The 14,643-nt window shown below is 40.9% G+C and overlaps 3 protein-coding genes across 6 annotated transcripts in view; 2 read left to right on the forward strand and 1 right to left on the reverse strand.

The window, feature by feature from the left end:
* The first annotated feature begins 3,769 nt into the window (after nucleotides 1–3,769).
* Nucleotides 3,770–14,643, forward strand: part of LOC115776227 (calcium-dependent secretion activator 1-like) — a 44,003-nt gene continuing 33,129 nt past the window's right edge. The window contains exon 1 of the mRNA XM_030723835.1: nucleotides 3,770–3,849. The gene's annotated coding sequence lies outside the window, so the exon portion shown is untranslated. The remainder of the gene's footprint in view (nucleotides 3,850–14,643) is intronic.
* On the forward strand, nucleotides 9,167–11,309 carry LOC115776245 (uncharacterized). Of its 2 annotated transcripts, none has more exons than XM_030723853.1 (6): nucleotides 9,167–9,396; nucleotides 9,677–9,957; nucleotides 10,054–10,244; nucleotides 10,327–10,420; nucleotides 10,586–10,782; nucleotides 10,894–11,309. In XM_030723853.1, the coding sequence occupies exons 1-6, from the start codon at nucleotides 9,301–9,303 to the stop codon at nucleotides 11,073–11,075; spliced, it is 1,041 nt and encodes a 346-aa protein (XP_030579713.1). In that variant the 5' UTR covers nucleotides 9,167–9,300; the 3' UTR covers nucleotides 11,076–11,309. The 2 variants fall into 2 exon arrangements, with proteins under 2 accessions (XP_030579713.1, XP_030579714.1); XM_030723854.1 differs by having other exon boundaries at nucleotides 9,775–9,957.
* LOC115776246 (uncharacterized) lies at nucleotides 11,498–14,113 on the reverse strand. Of its 3 annotated transcripts, none has more exons than XM_030723856.1 (6): nucleotides 14,005–14,113; nucleotides 13,287–13,415; nucleotides 13,000–13,068; nucleotides 12,694–12,841; nucleotides 12,398–12,602; nucleotides 11,498–11,956 (listed from the first exon to the last, which is right to left on the reverse strand). In XM_030723856.1, the coding sequence occupies exons 2-6, from the start codon at nucleotides 13,301–13,303 to the stop codon at nucleotides 11,655–11,657; spliced, it is 741 nt and encodes a 246-aa protein (XP_030579716.1). In that variant the 5' UTR covers nucleotides 13,304–13,415; nucleotides 14,005–14,113; the 3' UTR covers nucleotides 11,498–11,654. The 3 variants fall into 3 exon arrangements, with proteins under 3 accessions (XP_030579716.1, XP_030579717.1, XP_030579715.1); XM_030723857.1 differs by having other exon boundaries at nucleotides 13,287–13,363; nucleotides 14,005–14,111; XM_030723855.1 differs by lacking the exons at nucleotides 13,287–13,415; nucleotides 14,005–14,113 and having other exon boundaries at nucleotides 13,000–13,137.

The following is a 14,643-nucleotide window of genomic DNA, read 5'->3' on the forward strand; positions in this document are numbered from 1 at the left end:
AGTGGGTCGAGGGTGGTGGGCAGTGAGGAAGTGATGAATGTCTTGATGAGTCTCTCAAAACACTTCATCACCACAGAGGTGAGTGCTATGGGCCTGAAGTCATTGGGGCTGCTGGGGTGTGGTTTCTTTGGGACAGGGACTATGATGGACTTTTTAAAGCAGGTGGGAATCACACACAGTTTCAGTGAGAGGTTGAATATCAGTGTAAACACAGGTGCCAGCTGGTCAGCGCAGGTCTTAAGGACACGTCCACTAATATCGTCTGGTCCGGCCGCTTTCCTGGTGTTTACACGTCTAAACGCCCTCCTCACGTCGCGCTCCGTCACAGTGAGTGTCTCCGCCCCTCCGGCCAGGAGCGCAGCAGGCTGTCGGCTTCCCGACTCAAAGCGCGCAAAGAAGTTGTTGAGTTCATCAGCCAGAGAAGCGTCGGCACTCACCGGGTGTGTGTGTGGTGCTTTGTAGTCCGTGATGGTGCGTAGTCCCTGCCACAGTCCCCTGGAGTCAGACTGTTGTAGTTGCTGTTCCAGTCTGCGGCCGTAGCGATGTTTTGCGTCTTTCACCGCTCTGCGGACGTTGTATGATGCAACCTTGTAGTCCTCCATGTTCCCAGAGGCGAGGCCGGAGTTGTAGGCAACGGTGCGGGACCTCAGGGCGTCGCGGACAGATTTATCCACCCACGGCTTCTGGTTGGGAAAAGTCCTGATGGTCCTCCTAAGTGAAGTGTCATCAACAACTTTCCCAATAAATCCCACAACAGTTTCCGTAAACTCCTCGATGTCTCCGCCCGCGCTGCTGCGAAACATGTCCCAGTCGGTTGAATCCAACGCACCCTGCAGAGCGGCCTCTGTTCGATCAGACCACCGTGTCACTTCTCTCACAGCAGGGGGTTCCTGCCTGAGCCGTTGTTTGTATTTCGGCATGAGAAGTACAGAGGTGTGGTCAGACTTCCCAAAAGGCGGAAGAGGCTTTGCTTTGTAGCCATCTTTGAATGCAGAGTAGCAGTGGTCTAGGGTCCTCTCTCCTCTGGTGGGGCAGTCGATGTGTTGAATCAATTCCGGTATCACCTTTTTCAAGTTTGCACTGTTAAAGTCCCCGGCTACGATGAGAGCCGCATCACGCTGGTTAGCCTGATAGGTGGAAATAGCCTCATGTAGCTCGGATAGTGCAGTGTTTGTGTCCGCCTGAGGTGGAATGTAGACGGCGCTGAAGATGACCGAAGTGAACTCGCGGGGCAGGTAGTGGGGACGGCATTTCAGGGTTAGGAGCTCCAGGTTAGGTGAACATGATTGTTTCAGAAGGACAACATTCCTACTGTCACACCAGTTGTTATTAATCATTAGGCACACACCTCCTCCTCTTGATTTTCCAGACTCACTCGTTCTGTCCGTGCGATGAACACTGAAGAACTCCGACGGCTGTACGGCGTGGTCCGGTATGAGGGGGGTCAGCCATGTCTCCGTGAGACAGATGATGTTGCAGTCCCTTATGTTCCTCTGAAACTGTATCCTGGCCCTGAGTTCGTCCAGCTTGTTATCCAGTGACTGGACATTATCCAACAGGATGCTCGGCAGTGGCGTTTGGTGCGCTCTGCGCCTCAGCCTCTCTCTTACGCCGGCTCTTTTCCCTCGGGGCCTTGTCCGTGACCTGGGTGCTCCGCGCCCTCCTTTGTTTGAGCTGGCCCACTGGAAACGCAGGATCTCCTGGGGCCAAGTCGGGTCGGGAGAAAAAGGTGTCAGAATACAGCCAGAGTGCTGTATTCTGATATTAAAAAGAGTCTGTCTGTCATACGTGATATGACACAGAGCAGGCGGAATTATAAAGTCCAGAATTAAAGCTAAACCTAATATATACAAACAAAGCGTAGGAGCAGGTACGACGGCTGCTGACCTCACCGGCGCCATCTTGGAGGAATCATTGTATCATTGTAGCTTGGACATGTTTGGAGGATTATTATTTAGATTATTATTTAGTCAGACAAATATTGAATTACTTTCCTTTTGTTGTAGATAACCTAACTGACCTCTGCCACCAATGGGGGAAACATGATAGTGACAGTCACTGGGTAGATGCTTATGCTATTGGATAAAATGCTAGTTTTATCAAAAGGCTTTTCTAGTACACAGAACACTGATGAGCACAGATGGCTAACAAATGTTTGACGAAAGAAGGAAAAGCCTATTTTGCAGTTAAAATCTGAGGTTCCAAGACACCAATAAGAAAATGCCAAGAAAAGACCAGGAGCCCTGACCAGTGTCTCCATGCCAATCCATAACATGCAGCGGTTCTTTCATTGGGGCACTTGTTCTTTGTTGTGTTACTTTGCTGTTCCGATTAAATAAGAAGAGCTCATTATAAAGTGCATCGTTGCCATCGATTTCGATCTTATTTTGCATCTTTTCTTAATATCTTGGAATCTAACATAAAGGTTCTCACTACTAGACACAGTTCTGTTTTAAATCAGGTTCTTATGGCCTTACAAGCACCTTTGTAATGCTGATTTTAAAGTAATGTACAACTATTGCAATGTCACATTAAAATTTGAAAAAACTGTAATTTCTCCAGTAAGGATTATGATGAAATTCTAGTTGTTCTTGTGTTGCATTGCACACTATCCATAAGAGGACCCCATAAAAAACTGTACAGCAAGAATGTTATTCACAAAAAATGGTGGGAAGAAAATAATTTTCCAATTTAGAACAAATCAAATAACCAACATATTTGACCACATATTTGCCTTTTGCTACACAGTGTGTTGAGTGTACGCTAACACTGCTCACACACTGACATACCACTTATAAACCTTCCTGAGAATACATTTACACAAGCCACATCCACCTACTGTAGCAGTGGTGTGACCGATGCTGGATCAATGAGAGAGTGCTAATGTCGTCCTCAACAACGAGCTTACTTAACATTGGATCACTGTGTTTTGCTTTGATGGATTTTGTTATTGTTGTCATTTTTATGTCTGCTGGGGTTTGACTGGTCTTCTTAATCCTCACTTTCCAAAGGGTTGGTAGAAGACTGACTTGTTCTTTTGACACTATTATTGGAGACTGCATTGCCCAGATGTGGCTAAAGGATAATGCCTGGTTTCAGCTAGTTAATGATACAGCTTGCTTGTTGATTATTTCTCTTGCATTGTGTGGATTTCACATTCTCCTCAGGTTTTGTACAGAACTTCCTGATAAAGGTAATCTGAGGACTGACTGCATATCTGCATGGGGTGATGTCACTTCCAACTTGACTCATACTGTGTTAAAATTGCACTCATAAAGGGGTCCAGTGTGGTTAAAATAGTGCAACTACTGATCTAATAGAGTGGTTTTATGTAAGAATCCTACCTTCACTTTAGGTAGTGGTTGCACCTCCCCCCACTCCTGCTATGATCTTGAGCTTTGATAATCTGTTATAAGGTCTCAAGGTCAAGTCCACATGTGAAGGTTGCACTATGTATCAAGTGTTATTGTAACACCACTGTTACTGTCCTATCTGATCTCTCATTGTCATTTACAGTTAGAAATAGCTTTACAGATTCTTTTACACTTCATCTTGACTAGATGACTGATGAAATGCTTGTGGCCTTTTTAGCATCTACTATTATAGCACAGACTTTATCCTGGTATGGATGTCTTTTGGATCTGCGGAGGCGATAGAATGTGTCAGTTCACAATCAGATTGCTGCAGGGTTTGAGTCGGTCTTCTGTTGATTGGATTAATTAATTACACACATGATGCACTGATAGGCTTAGCTGAGCAGCCTTCTGCCACTTTCCTGGTGGCCTGATTAAAACCACATACGTTTGGATATGCTTCTTGCAAATCGTGGAGGTATCTGTGTCATGTTTGGTGAGTCTTGCTGTACCTTTATCCCTAATAACACTGCTTCTGATGGATCTGTAACCAGAGCCTTAGAAGTCTCTTAGATGAGTCTCTTGGATGAGCTAGCTGCAAACGATGATAAATACTGGCATATGAAGATGATTAGAATCTGTGTTTGGATGAGGTTTTGGCATTGATTATCATAGTTGCATGTTAAGAGGTTATGTGGCTGCTGTATAATCCCATGTGGCTAAGGTCTTATTCAGCATCCTATAGATGGGAGTGTCTCTCATACTATGGTTTGTCTTTTGTCTGGTTTATTTGATCATGTCCCTTAGAGTGCTTCTGAATGACAGTGCCATGTTTTAAACTTTTGGGGATAATATGGTTGAAACGTTTTCATGAATGTCTTCTGTATACTGATCTTCTTGTCTATGTGATTCTGTAGAATCAAGTGGGGGGAATGTGGAGGATTATTTTGTTATGTTCAAGGGTTCGGGTTTATTCTTTCTCACGCTTTATGGTGTTTGACTTCTTAACCTTGCATGTAGTAGAGATGCAGGCATGTGGGATCTCCCTGACAGAGGAAGTCCTGGTTTCTGTCTTGGAACCTCTGTCCTCTGTCTCCAACACTAGTGAGACTTGTTTATCCAAACTGCTGCATATATCTTTCTGAACTTTGTGAGACCTGTATAGGATGACTGGAAGGGGCTGAACAATGTAATGTGATACTCTTAGATTTTGTATAAGTAAGGATGATGTCCTTTGTTTCTCTGAATTTCCTCATTGCATCACTGCATGCTTTGTATTGACTGAATTCCTTCTTGCAAGAAATACAGTTTCAAAATACAGTTTCAGCAGCAGACTTTATTAAATGCACTAAACTTTCCACAACACCCAGCTGTGCCCCGTGAAAGGGTATTTTCTAAAGCAGGTGAAATCCTCTATAAAAACAAACAAACAAACAAACAAACAAACAAACACCTTGTTGGAGGTTTTGTACCCTGCGGTCTACACACCTGAAGTTACAAACCAAGTAAATGGATAGATATGGATAGATAGTATCTCTTTGAATTATAGTGTATGCAGAAAAGATAACTAACTTCTTCTCAACTTTTATCAGTCAAAATATCTCAGTGTGGTAGGACCTCCACTCTACACAGACCACTAAACTAGCACTTTGACCAGGTCTACCCTGACTTCACCCTTCCTGACTAAAGAGGACATTGAAGGACCAATTTTACTTCAAGTGAAATTTTATAATGTAATTTAAAATGGACATTTTCTTTCAGCCATTTCGAGTGAATGGTGATATTTGCTTTGTGATTTATTACTGCCATTATTGCACTGAATTTATATTTCACTCTTTCACTATTTCCGGTATTGTTCAATACAGTTAAGCTAGCAGTATTTTTGTCTCCAGTTCTTCACTGTGTCTAATACTCTCTTTTAACCCTCTTATTATTAGCCTAGTCCCTGATACAAACATACTATCCCTGAGAGACTGTGAAACATACTGTGGCCAATTTACCATCTACTGTCAGGCTTTTAATTTCTATGAGCTGTACCAAACATGTCTGGATTAAGTTGAGCAATACAGCATGAGTTTTAATTGTGCTTTTTGATAGTAAAGTTAAAATTTTCAGTGATGAATTATTTCTTAGCTCTTTTCAGTTTGAGTCTAAATATTTTTGAGATTAAAGTTGTAATTTCAAGTCAAACAACTGCAAAGGCTGCTCTCTACCCTCTACAACAGGGGTCATCAACTACATTTGTCCAAGGGCCAGAATTTTTCTAGGCACACACTGCGAGGGCTAGTTGCTCTTGTAAAGTAAAATAAAATTAATATTCTATCCTAAGTAATATATTATCATTTTATCAATTTTCCTTTTAAATTTATACTGTTTTTAATTATGTGACGTGCAAGTCTTCCACTTACGTGTTCTTCTCTGTTACGTTGATGGTTTTTATGGAGACACCGCAGTTGTGTACAGTTGTGCTCGTTATAGATATAATGAACACAGAAACAATAAAATGTTACATGACAGCAGCAACAAGTTCATCTATGCACAACCTACTTTTCAGAAGCCGTGTTTGTTGTTGATTTTTAAAATAAATTAATATAGAAACATGAAGAGTTCTGATGCAAAACCCTGGACACTTCTTTGGGGGATCTTATAGTAAATTTTAGTATTCATTTCACAGATGATGTGGGGTGCCTTTATTTATTTTTATTTTATTATTTTTCAAAAATGTAAATATAGTAATTTACCTACTTTTTAATAAATAATATTTTGATTTGAGGAAAAACCAGCAAACTCTTCAGTCCGTCCTCTGCCCAGTGTGAATGAAGTCAAAAGGCCCAAACATCAGACTATGATTGACATTGATTCACACAATACAGCTGCAATGGCACAAAATGGTGTAGTGGACAAGAAATTTGATTCCGCTTAGTTTTATAATTTTGTTCCTTTTACTTCACAACATTTTATTATTGTTTTGACTGTGTTGCTGTGTAGAATATGTAGTAGAAATGCAGAGCTGAGGAGTAAGTGTTTTGCCTGAATTGATTGTGCACTAATCTACTGGTAATGCCTTAAGATTTTAGTAGGGAAAATCGCGCGTTGCATTCCCTCACTCAATATTGACAAGTGAAGGCAAGAGCAGCGTGTCGACCTCTTCATTTATCTGTTACTATTCCCCCTGTTTAAGGTAATCACTGCACACAAAACTCCCTAAACTCAGTAACGCGTCATAGTTGATTGTTTACTTATTGTTTTTTTTTTTTTGAGAGAACGTGTTGAATTTTGAATGTCTATTTTGATAAGTTTCCGACAAGCTTTGTTACTGTGTTAGCTTGTGCTACAGCTTCTGTTCACATTTGTAAGTTACTCAATGCAGACGAGTGAAGGCAAGAGCGGCGTGTTGACCTCTTCATTTATCTGTCACTATTCCCCTTGTTTAAGGGCACAACAATGGTACCACATTTATTTTAACAATAACAGAACAGTAGATACTAGGCTGCGGGATTCGTGATAGCCGAGGGACAGACCCCTACAGGAGGTCTGTGACCTCATCTGGGTACACGCCGAACCACCTACCCGTCTAGTCCTCCCATGAGCAGACTGTGTGAAAAACCCTCACAGAAAAGGAGACGGAAGCCCCACGCAAGCTGGCGAGTACACGCGGCACCCAGTAACGATTCTTCTGCGAGTTCACTGTGGGAAATCTCATTACGACTTTTACTTCTTTAGTTAGACAAGTTTGATTGACAAACATTTTTTCTACACAAAACATGGTTAGACTCACCTTCAGCTGTGTTTACAATCTGATCACCACCAACAAAAGCCGGCTTCTCAGTGCAGTGCTGAAAATACTTGAAGTCACATGGTCTGATCTTGCATTCTGATTGGTTCTAGGGACATGGAGGCATTTAAGGGTAGTGGTGTTTAGAGGCTTTTGATAATTCAGAGTAGTCAGAGATGGGTATTTAATGGGTTATGATGCGACATGATTAATTTGCATATAGTACCTGTGGCAGTACTATTTGAGGGCATGGATGAAAAGTTTTGGCAGGCTGAATGTGGCCCGCGGGCCACCAGTTGATGTTCCTGCTCAACAAAATTCCTTATTTGGACAAGTTTGTAAAAAAACTTGATCAGCTGCCTTTTTGTGTCCTGCGATTCAACAAATCCCCTCTGTAATGCATGAAAGTGTAACCATTGATATTCTTGCATTTGTCCATTGCCAGTTTGTGTGTTTTTTCCTTTTGACCAGATGCAGCTTTCTGCACCATCTTTTTAACATCATTATACATAACACACTACATTGTGTTTATGTGCCAAAAGAGAAATAATTTCCTTGTTACTAAAATCAGTATAGTTTCACTCTCATTTACACAAGACAGTTTAGAGAGGGTATAACAGACAGCATGGCAGTTGTTTGACTTCAAATGACAACTTTAATCTCCACATTTGGACTTTTTCTTCCTCACAATAGCATTTTGACTTTTTTTTCAAAATTTTGACTTCATTTTCAAAATGCACAATTGAATTTTTTTTCTTAATGTGGCCTAATACTACTTCGTAGCCACTCCTGTCAGCAACATAGAAATGGAAGCATTTTGAATAGCCAGGATTACCCAGTGCCAGGACAGGTTGCATCTCCTCCTTCAGTGCTTCAGATGCTGCTTCAGCCTCTTCTGTCCACTATAACTTAGACGTAGTTATTTTGTCCATCCATCCATCAATTCACTTCCGCCTATCGGGGGCCGGGTTGCGGGTGCAGGAGCCTAAGCCCAGGCTTCCCTCTCCCCGGCCGCCTCCTCCAGCTCGTCTGTAGTGCCCCCAAGGCGTTACCAGGCCAGTCGAGACATGTAATCTCCCCAGCATATCCTGGGTCTACCATGAGGCCTCCTACTGGTGGGACATGCCCGGAACACGTCACCCAAGAGGTGGCCAGGAGGCATTCTAATCAGATGCCCGAGCCACCTCAACTGGCTCTTTCCAATGTGGCGGAGCAGCGGCTCTACTCTGAGCCTTCCCCTCCTCACCTTATCTTTAAGGGAGAGGCCAGCCACCCTTCGAAGGAAAGTCATTGGGTCACTACCCAAATCTCGTGACCATAGGTGAGGGTAGGAACGTAGGTCAACTGGTAAATCGTGAGCTTCGCTTTTACACTAAGCTCCCTCATCACCACCACAGACAGGTGCAGCGTTCGCATCACTGCAGAAGCAGCCCCGATCCATCTGTCGATCTCCCGCGCCCTTCTCCCATCACTCATGAACAAGACCCCAAGATACTTGAACTCCTCCACTTGGGGCAGGAACTCGTCCCTGAGCTGGAGAGGGCACTCCATCCTTTTCTGGCTGAGGACTCTAGGTTATTTTGTCCTGCTGCATCATTACAAATCCAAGGTTGGCTGTATCCTGCCATGCCCAGAAAGGAAAACATTTGCTCAACCATGTGCAATTTAAGGGCTTTAATCACCACTTCGTTTGAGACGGTGCCAATAATATACATAAATATTTTTCCCACTGGTATTTGTCTACCCAAATACTCCACTGTATATTAATAATTTAAAATTGTCATCTGTCTTTACTCACCTTGTGGGTCCGTGTATTTTGCGGCCAACGGATTTTCGAATAGGAATCAGAAAACGAAAAACGGGAAACGCCTCGTTTCCCGATTTTAGTTTCAAAGTTTAAAAACGGAAAACGGAAAACGAACCGTTTCCCGATTTTCATTTCAAAATGGGAAAATAAAAAAATGGAAAACGAGCCGTTTCCCGATTTTTGTTTCCTGATTAAAAATTTAAAAATGGATTTTAAAAAACCGGCGTGGAAATCGGATTTCTGAGTTTTTATTTTTTTCCCCAATTCTCACCCGGAAGTTGTCCCCATACATTTGACAGTTTCATGACAGTAGAGGGCGTGCTGCAGTTTCCATCGTTGTCAAGTGTATTTTGGATGTCTGCGGGATGGCAACGGGCAGTTATGTCCTTTTTCGAGAAAGCAGACGTGTTACACTTAAGGAAGATGACATGTCTGTGGACAAGATATGCAGGATTTTTCAGGTGCCGTAACTGTTCAACTTATAACTGATAGATTTATATATAAGAATATTTATTTTGGCTTTACGGAGCCTTGGTTAGCTTAATGGCATGTGATCGAGTAAATGCTAATGTTAGCTAAAAGTAACTTTGTGGTATGTCTAAACACTTAAAGTACATTGAAATATGATTTAGAATTGAATGTTTCCAATATTATTTTGTGCAGATGTTTGTTCTAAATAACATAAAATCTGTGAATAATTAGCACTTTATAATTTTTTTTTTATTTTGCCAAATTAAACAGGTTAATTGCAGTAGTCTGTACATTACAGATGATGCAAACACTGCAATATTTCCAGAGCCAGCAGGACATTTTTCCATCCTAAATCTTTCACATCACAGTCATTATGAGGTCCATGGAGATCCAGTTCATAGTCCACTTCCTGCAAGCAGATCCCTACCCACTACTGGTATTCCATTTGCCTTCATGCACCGACCCTCACCTTCTGCTCTGACTGACACACCACGGCCTTCAGCTGGAATGCCACGAGCAAGCAACCTGTTCCCAGCAAGATCTTTCCAAAGGTTAGCTGTTAAATATTCAACTTGTCTTTACTAGTAAAATCTCTCTACAGCCATATTTTTTCATCTTATTTTTTTAATGATCTAATTCCTCCACAGGGCTATCCATATTGCCAAAATAGTAAATGACAAGCTCAGTACTTCCAAAACAGTCATCATTCGCTTTTTGGAAGCTGAAGCAAATGTGGAAGGAATAACACAGAAGGTGAAGGATGCCTTGGGCTGTGATGAGGTGATTACCCTGACAGACAGCCAAGGAAATGAAATAGTAGACTCGGAGGGCACAAGAAGTAAGCTAAGTGATCAAAAACTTGCTTTTTACATTTTACCATTAAAATTAATAAATATAGAAATACATTGTCTTCTCCTAAGGTTCCCATTACTGGAAACAGAACTCCAGAAAAATCTATGCAATCTTTGAGGATGACTTTGTGGAGTTCCAGAATGGAAGAACAGCTAAAGCAAGGTAATGTATGTAAAGTCAAACTCATTCTCTACACAAGGGCAAACAGTATAAGTCATTTTACCTGACAAATATTTTTTAAAAGAAAAACTGAAGGCCTCATAGGCCGATATAAGAAAAATATTCATGCATTTGGCGATTTCACTATTTTGTCGTTCTACATTTAAGTCGAAGGGCCGACGACAGTATGAGCATACAAGAGGTCATTGGCAAAATTGACCAACTAAAGCAAGCTGCTGAGAGCCTCCAAGATATCACCTCAGCAATAAACCAGCTGTCTGAGCTTGCAAAGCACACACGCAAAGCAGTGACTGATGCCCACCTGCATTCTGTAAAGGATGCCTTTGCCTGCCTCGTTTGCAAAGGTATGCATTACATATTACAGCAAATATAAATGTGTTTAATTTTCTTATTTTATATTTAAAGTAACTGGCACATATTTTTCTGCATCAATTTCTTTTTTTAAAACCTTGTAGCTCTAATGGAGGAACCCATGTTTTCCACGTGCTGCGAGTCTCTAGTTGGATGCCGAACATGTGTGGAGCAGTGGCTGTTAACTGCAGATCACTGTCTGAAATGCAGAGCTGAAGAATTTGATCGTAGGGTACACCAAGTTAAGGGTCTCCATGCTGTTCTCTCTCTCCTCAAAGAGATATAGATGTGTAATTCATCTAACATTGAATATAAATGGGCATTTGTCACTACAAAGCTAAAGAGGGTGCAGAGTTTGTATTTCAAGCCAACATCACACCAGCTTAATTGACCAGGTTTTCCTACAGAGGAACCTTTTATAAAATCAGCTTGGGTAGTGTTGGCATATATACTAACCTGCAGCCTCTGCAGCTTATCAGTAACACGTTTCCTCATCCTGTTTGATGGGTGGTTTTCTCTGTAATCACGTTGTCTTTTTTACTTGGTTGTCCTTAGGTTTCAAGCCCAGTTTGATGTTTATAACATGGTTTGGGAGTGGAACAGTAGTCGGTAACTGCGGTTTTCATTATGTAATTATTAAATGTTACATTGTTTAAATGATATACATGCTTGGGTGTTACACAAAATTAGAATTTTAAAAAAGAATTAGAGAATTGCAAGTTCTCCTTTATTGCCAACAATCAGAAACAAGATTGTAAATACAAATTATTTGAACTGTTATAAATTGAAACAGCTTGTAGTTTTCTCTGTAATAAATTTTTTTTGGAGAAGTTTACTCGTTTCTTCATTGAATACCACTAATGGATCACACACAACATCTGGTGATGTCAATAAGAAACCTAACAGCATCTTTAAAGGGTCCATAGTTATGATGAACCACGTTTTGGTAAAGTGAAAACAAGTCAAAATGAGAACCAAACTCTGTTTCAGTCCACTGTTTGGCTTCTTCAGAGGAGAAAGGCTCCAGTCCAAAAATGGAATCTCTCTTCAAGGCTGATCCCACCTCCTGCTGATACAGGTCAGCTGCAGCGGCACCATTAGGCAGAAGTTCCTCAGGAATTTTTGCAGGACACCCCCCTTTAGCCAGTTCATTTGGTATTCCTTTTCCTGCATGACACACAAGTGTGTTTTAAGGGTTTACAAATGAATGAGTTAAAATTTACTTGGTATAGTAAAGTGAACATAACTGCAACAAATTCACAGCATTTAGAAATATGAGCTTATCTTATTACTTTAGTGTTGCTTCAAAGGGGTGATTATGTGTTCATTGAACAGATCTAGATATAAATACAACAATAAAAGGAAATCTACACAAAATAGCAAAATACCCAAATAACTCAGGACAAATCGATGAGGTATTTTATAAATTGAAGCTGCCCCATCTATTGAAAATTTCAGTCAGTAGTGAATATACAGATATGCAAATAAGCTACACATTTGTAAATGCAGTTCATATCAAAATTTACTACAGAGTGGTAAACTAAATTTAAATTGCTTTGTGAACAAAATATTCTTGTAACAGAGCCAGTAAAAAGGAATGAATCATACCTGGGATTCTGTGTGCATTCCATGCCTCTACAACATTAGTGATACCAATCCTGGCCATCTGGCATGTCAAGTTTGACACACAGTACTTGGATGTGCTGTCCTCCATGTCCAGTTCCTCCATGTCCACCAGTTGTACCAAAGCAGTCTTCAGAGGATAGTTGACTCGGGCATTTACCTCTGACCACATTCTCTCAATCACATGGTTCTGTGCATATTTTAAAACAGCATGACTCGACTTATTCTCATCTGAAATGAGTTTACAAAAAAAAGAAAATATTTTACCACCACATTGTTACCCTTGTAGAAGGTGTCTGAATGTAGGGCTGCCTCTGACAATTGTATCTGTATTGTGCCAGCCTTTCCTGGATGAACAGTGCCAGGTAAAACTCCTTCCCACAGTCAACTCTGACCTGATCCCACAGTCCACAAGAAAGCAGAGCAGGTCTGAAGATAAAACACACAAACATAAACCCTTTAAACCTAACAAGCATCCCAGCCACTCCTAAAGTAACGATAAAAAAAAGTATTTAGTTAAAACTGGACGGAGCAATAATAGACTGAGGAATAAATGAATACTAGTAGCAGTAGTCAGGTTATTTTACCTGTACACATCCTCGTAAATGATGATGTTGTTTTTTACCGGCATGGTGGAATGACTGACAATCTTCTTGCTGAAACCATCAATAGCCATGACATGGGTCACTCCAAACATAACAAGTTTTTCATTTTGATCTAAGTGAAGCTTATAACCCATGTATTCTGCATTGTAGGGTATGGGGTTGAGATTTCGGGCACCCTAAAATCAAACAAACTATAAATACTCAATATATTTGCAAGATTTAGATTCTCAACACCAGTGCTCTACTGGAAAACTGGTATTTAACATTACCTGCTGTCTTGCTGCATGATAGGGTTGATGAATGCTTCTCAACACTTTGCCCACTCTGCCTTCAGAAGCTTTAATGCCTTTTGCAGAAAGATATCCAGTCATCATTTTTCGACCAAAAGATGATCCAGTCTAGAAGTGGGGGAGGGAGACAGACTTCACAGGTCACTACATGCTTGGAGAAAAAAAAATGGGAAGCTTGTTATGTTTGCAAACCCCAACATAGTGACTTAAAAAAAAAGTTTAAGCACAGAAGCTGACAGTTTATCCATAGAGGCACTAAATAGGGAAGAATACTGTTAAAAATAACTTTACATTTCCAGTGGAATGTTTGGAGAAGTAAGACTGTTAATACTTATCATGTTAATAATGTGACAAGTGAAATATATTATTTGGATAAATTATGTGTATAGTCCTTCCATGCATTTTTATCCACGTATCCAGTTCAATGTGGGAGACTCTCACCCTCACCCCTCTGGCAGCTGGAGCCTATCCCAGCTGCCAGAGGGGTGAGAGGTGGGTTACAGCCTGGACAGGTCGCCAGTCTCTCGCAGGGCTAACAGTGTATTAGCCATTTAATTGAATCTGTAAATTGTAGCATACGACTGATGTCTGGCTTCCCATTAGCTTGTAGTCAGCTTTTTAGCTATATTAATGTAGCCATTGCATATTTCACAAAAAGCATTCATCATAAAAATAATTATAACAATGAAAAACTTACCTCAGCAATACCTTCAGCGACTTCAACTTCAAGCTGGCTGTCTGAACAGAATTGTGTGAGCAGCCCCTGCTCAGCACACCATCTCCGCACATTCCTCTCAGAAAAACCCTGTCTTGTTCCGAAGTGGGTGCATAACATTGATGCGATTTCGCTACAACACTTGCCATTTATTCTGCTTACTGCAATAAAATCTGCATATTCGTGCAACGACATGTCTTCTTAGATGTATATGTGAATCATGGCTCCTAATCAAATCAAACGTACCGCCAATGTCTGCGTGTGCCGCGAGAGTTCGATCATTTCCGGGTCAAGATACAAAAATGAAGAAAAATGAGAAATCCGATTTCCACGCCGGATTTTTAAAATCCATTTTTAAATTTTTAATCAGGAAACAAAAATCGGGAAACGGCTCGTTTTCCATTTTTTTATTTTCCCATTTTGAAATGAAAATCAGGAAACGGTTCGTTTTCCGTTTTCCGTTTTTAAACTTTGAAACTAAAATCGGGAAACGAGGCGTTTCCCATTTTTCGTTTTCTGATTCCTAAACGAAAATCTGTTGGCCGCAAAATACACGGACCCTTGTGTCCCCCTTTTTTGCAGGGATGATAGAACAGCAATGGAATCTCTTTCACATTATTC

Source organism: Archocentrus centrarchus, unplaced genomic scaffold (assembly GCF_007364275.1).
Source record: "Archocentrus centrarchus isolate MPI-CPG fArcCen1 unplaced genomic scaffold, fArcCen1 scaffold_29_ctg1, whole genome shotgun sequence".
In the NCBI taxonomy this organism is placed as follows: Eukaryota; Metazoa; Chordata; class Actinopteri; order Cichliformes; family Cichlidae; genus Archocentrus; species Archocentrus centrarchus.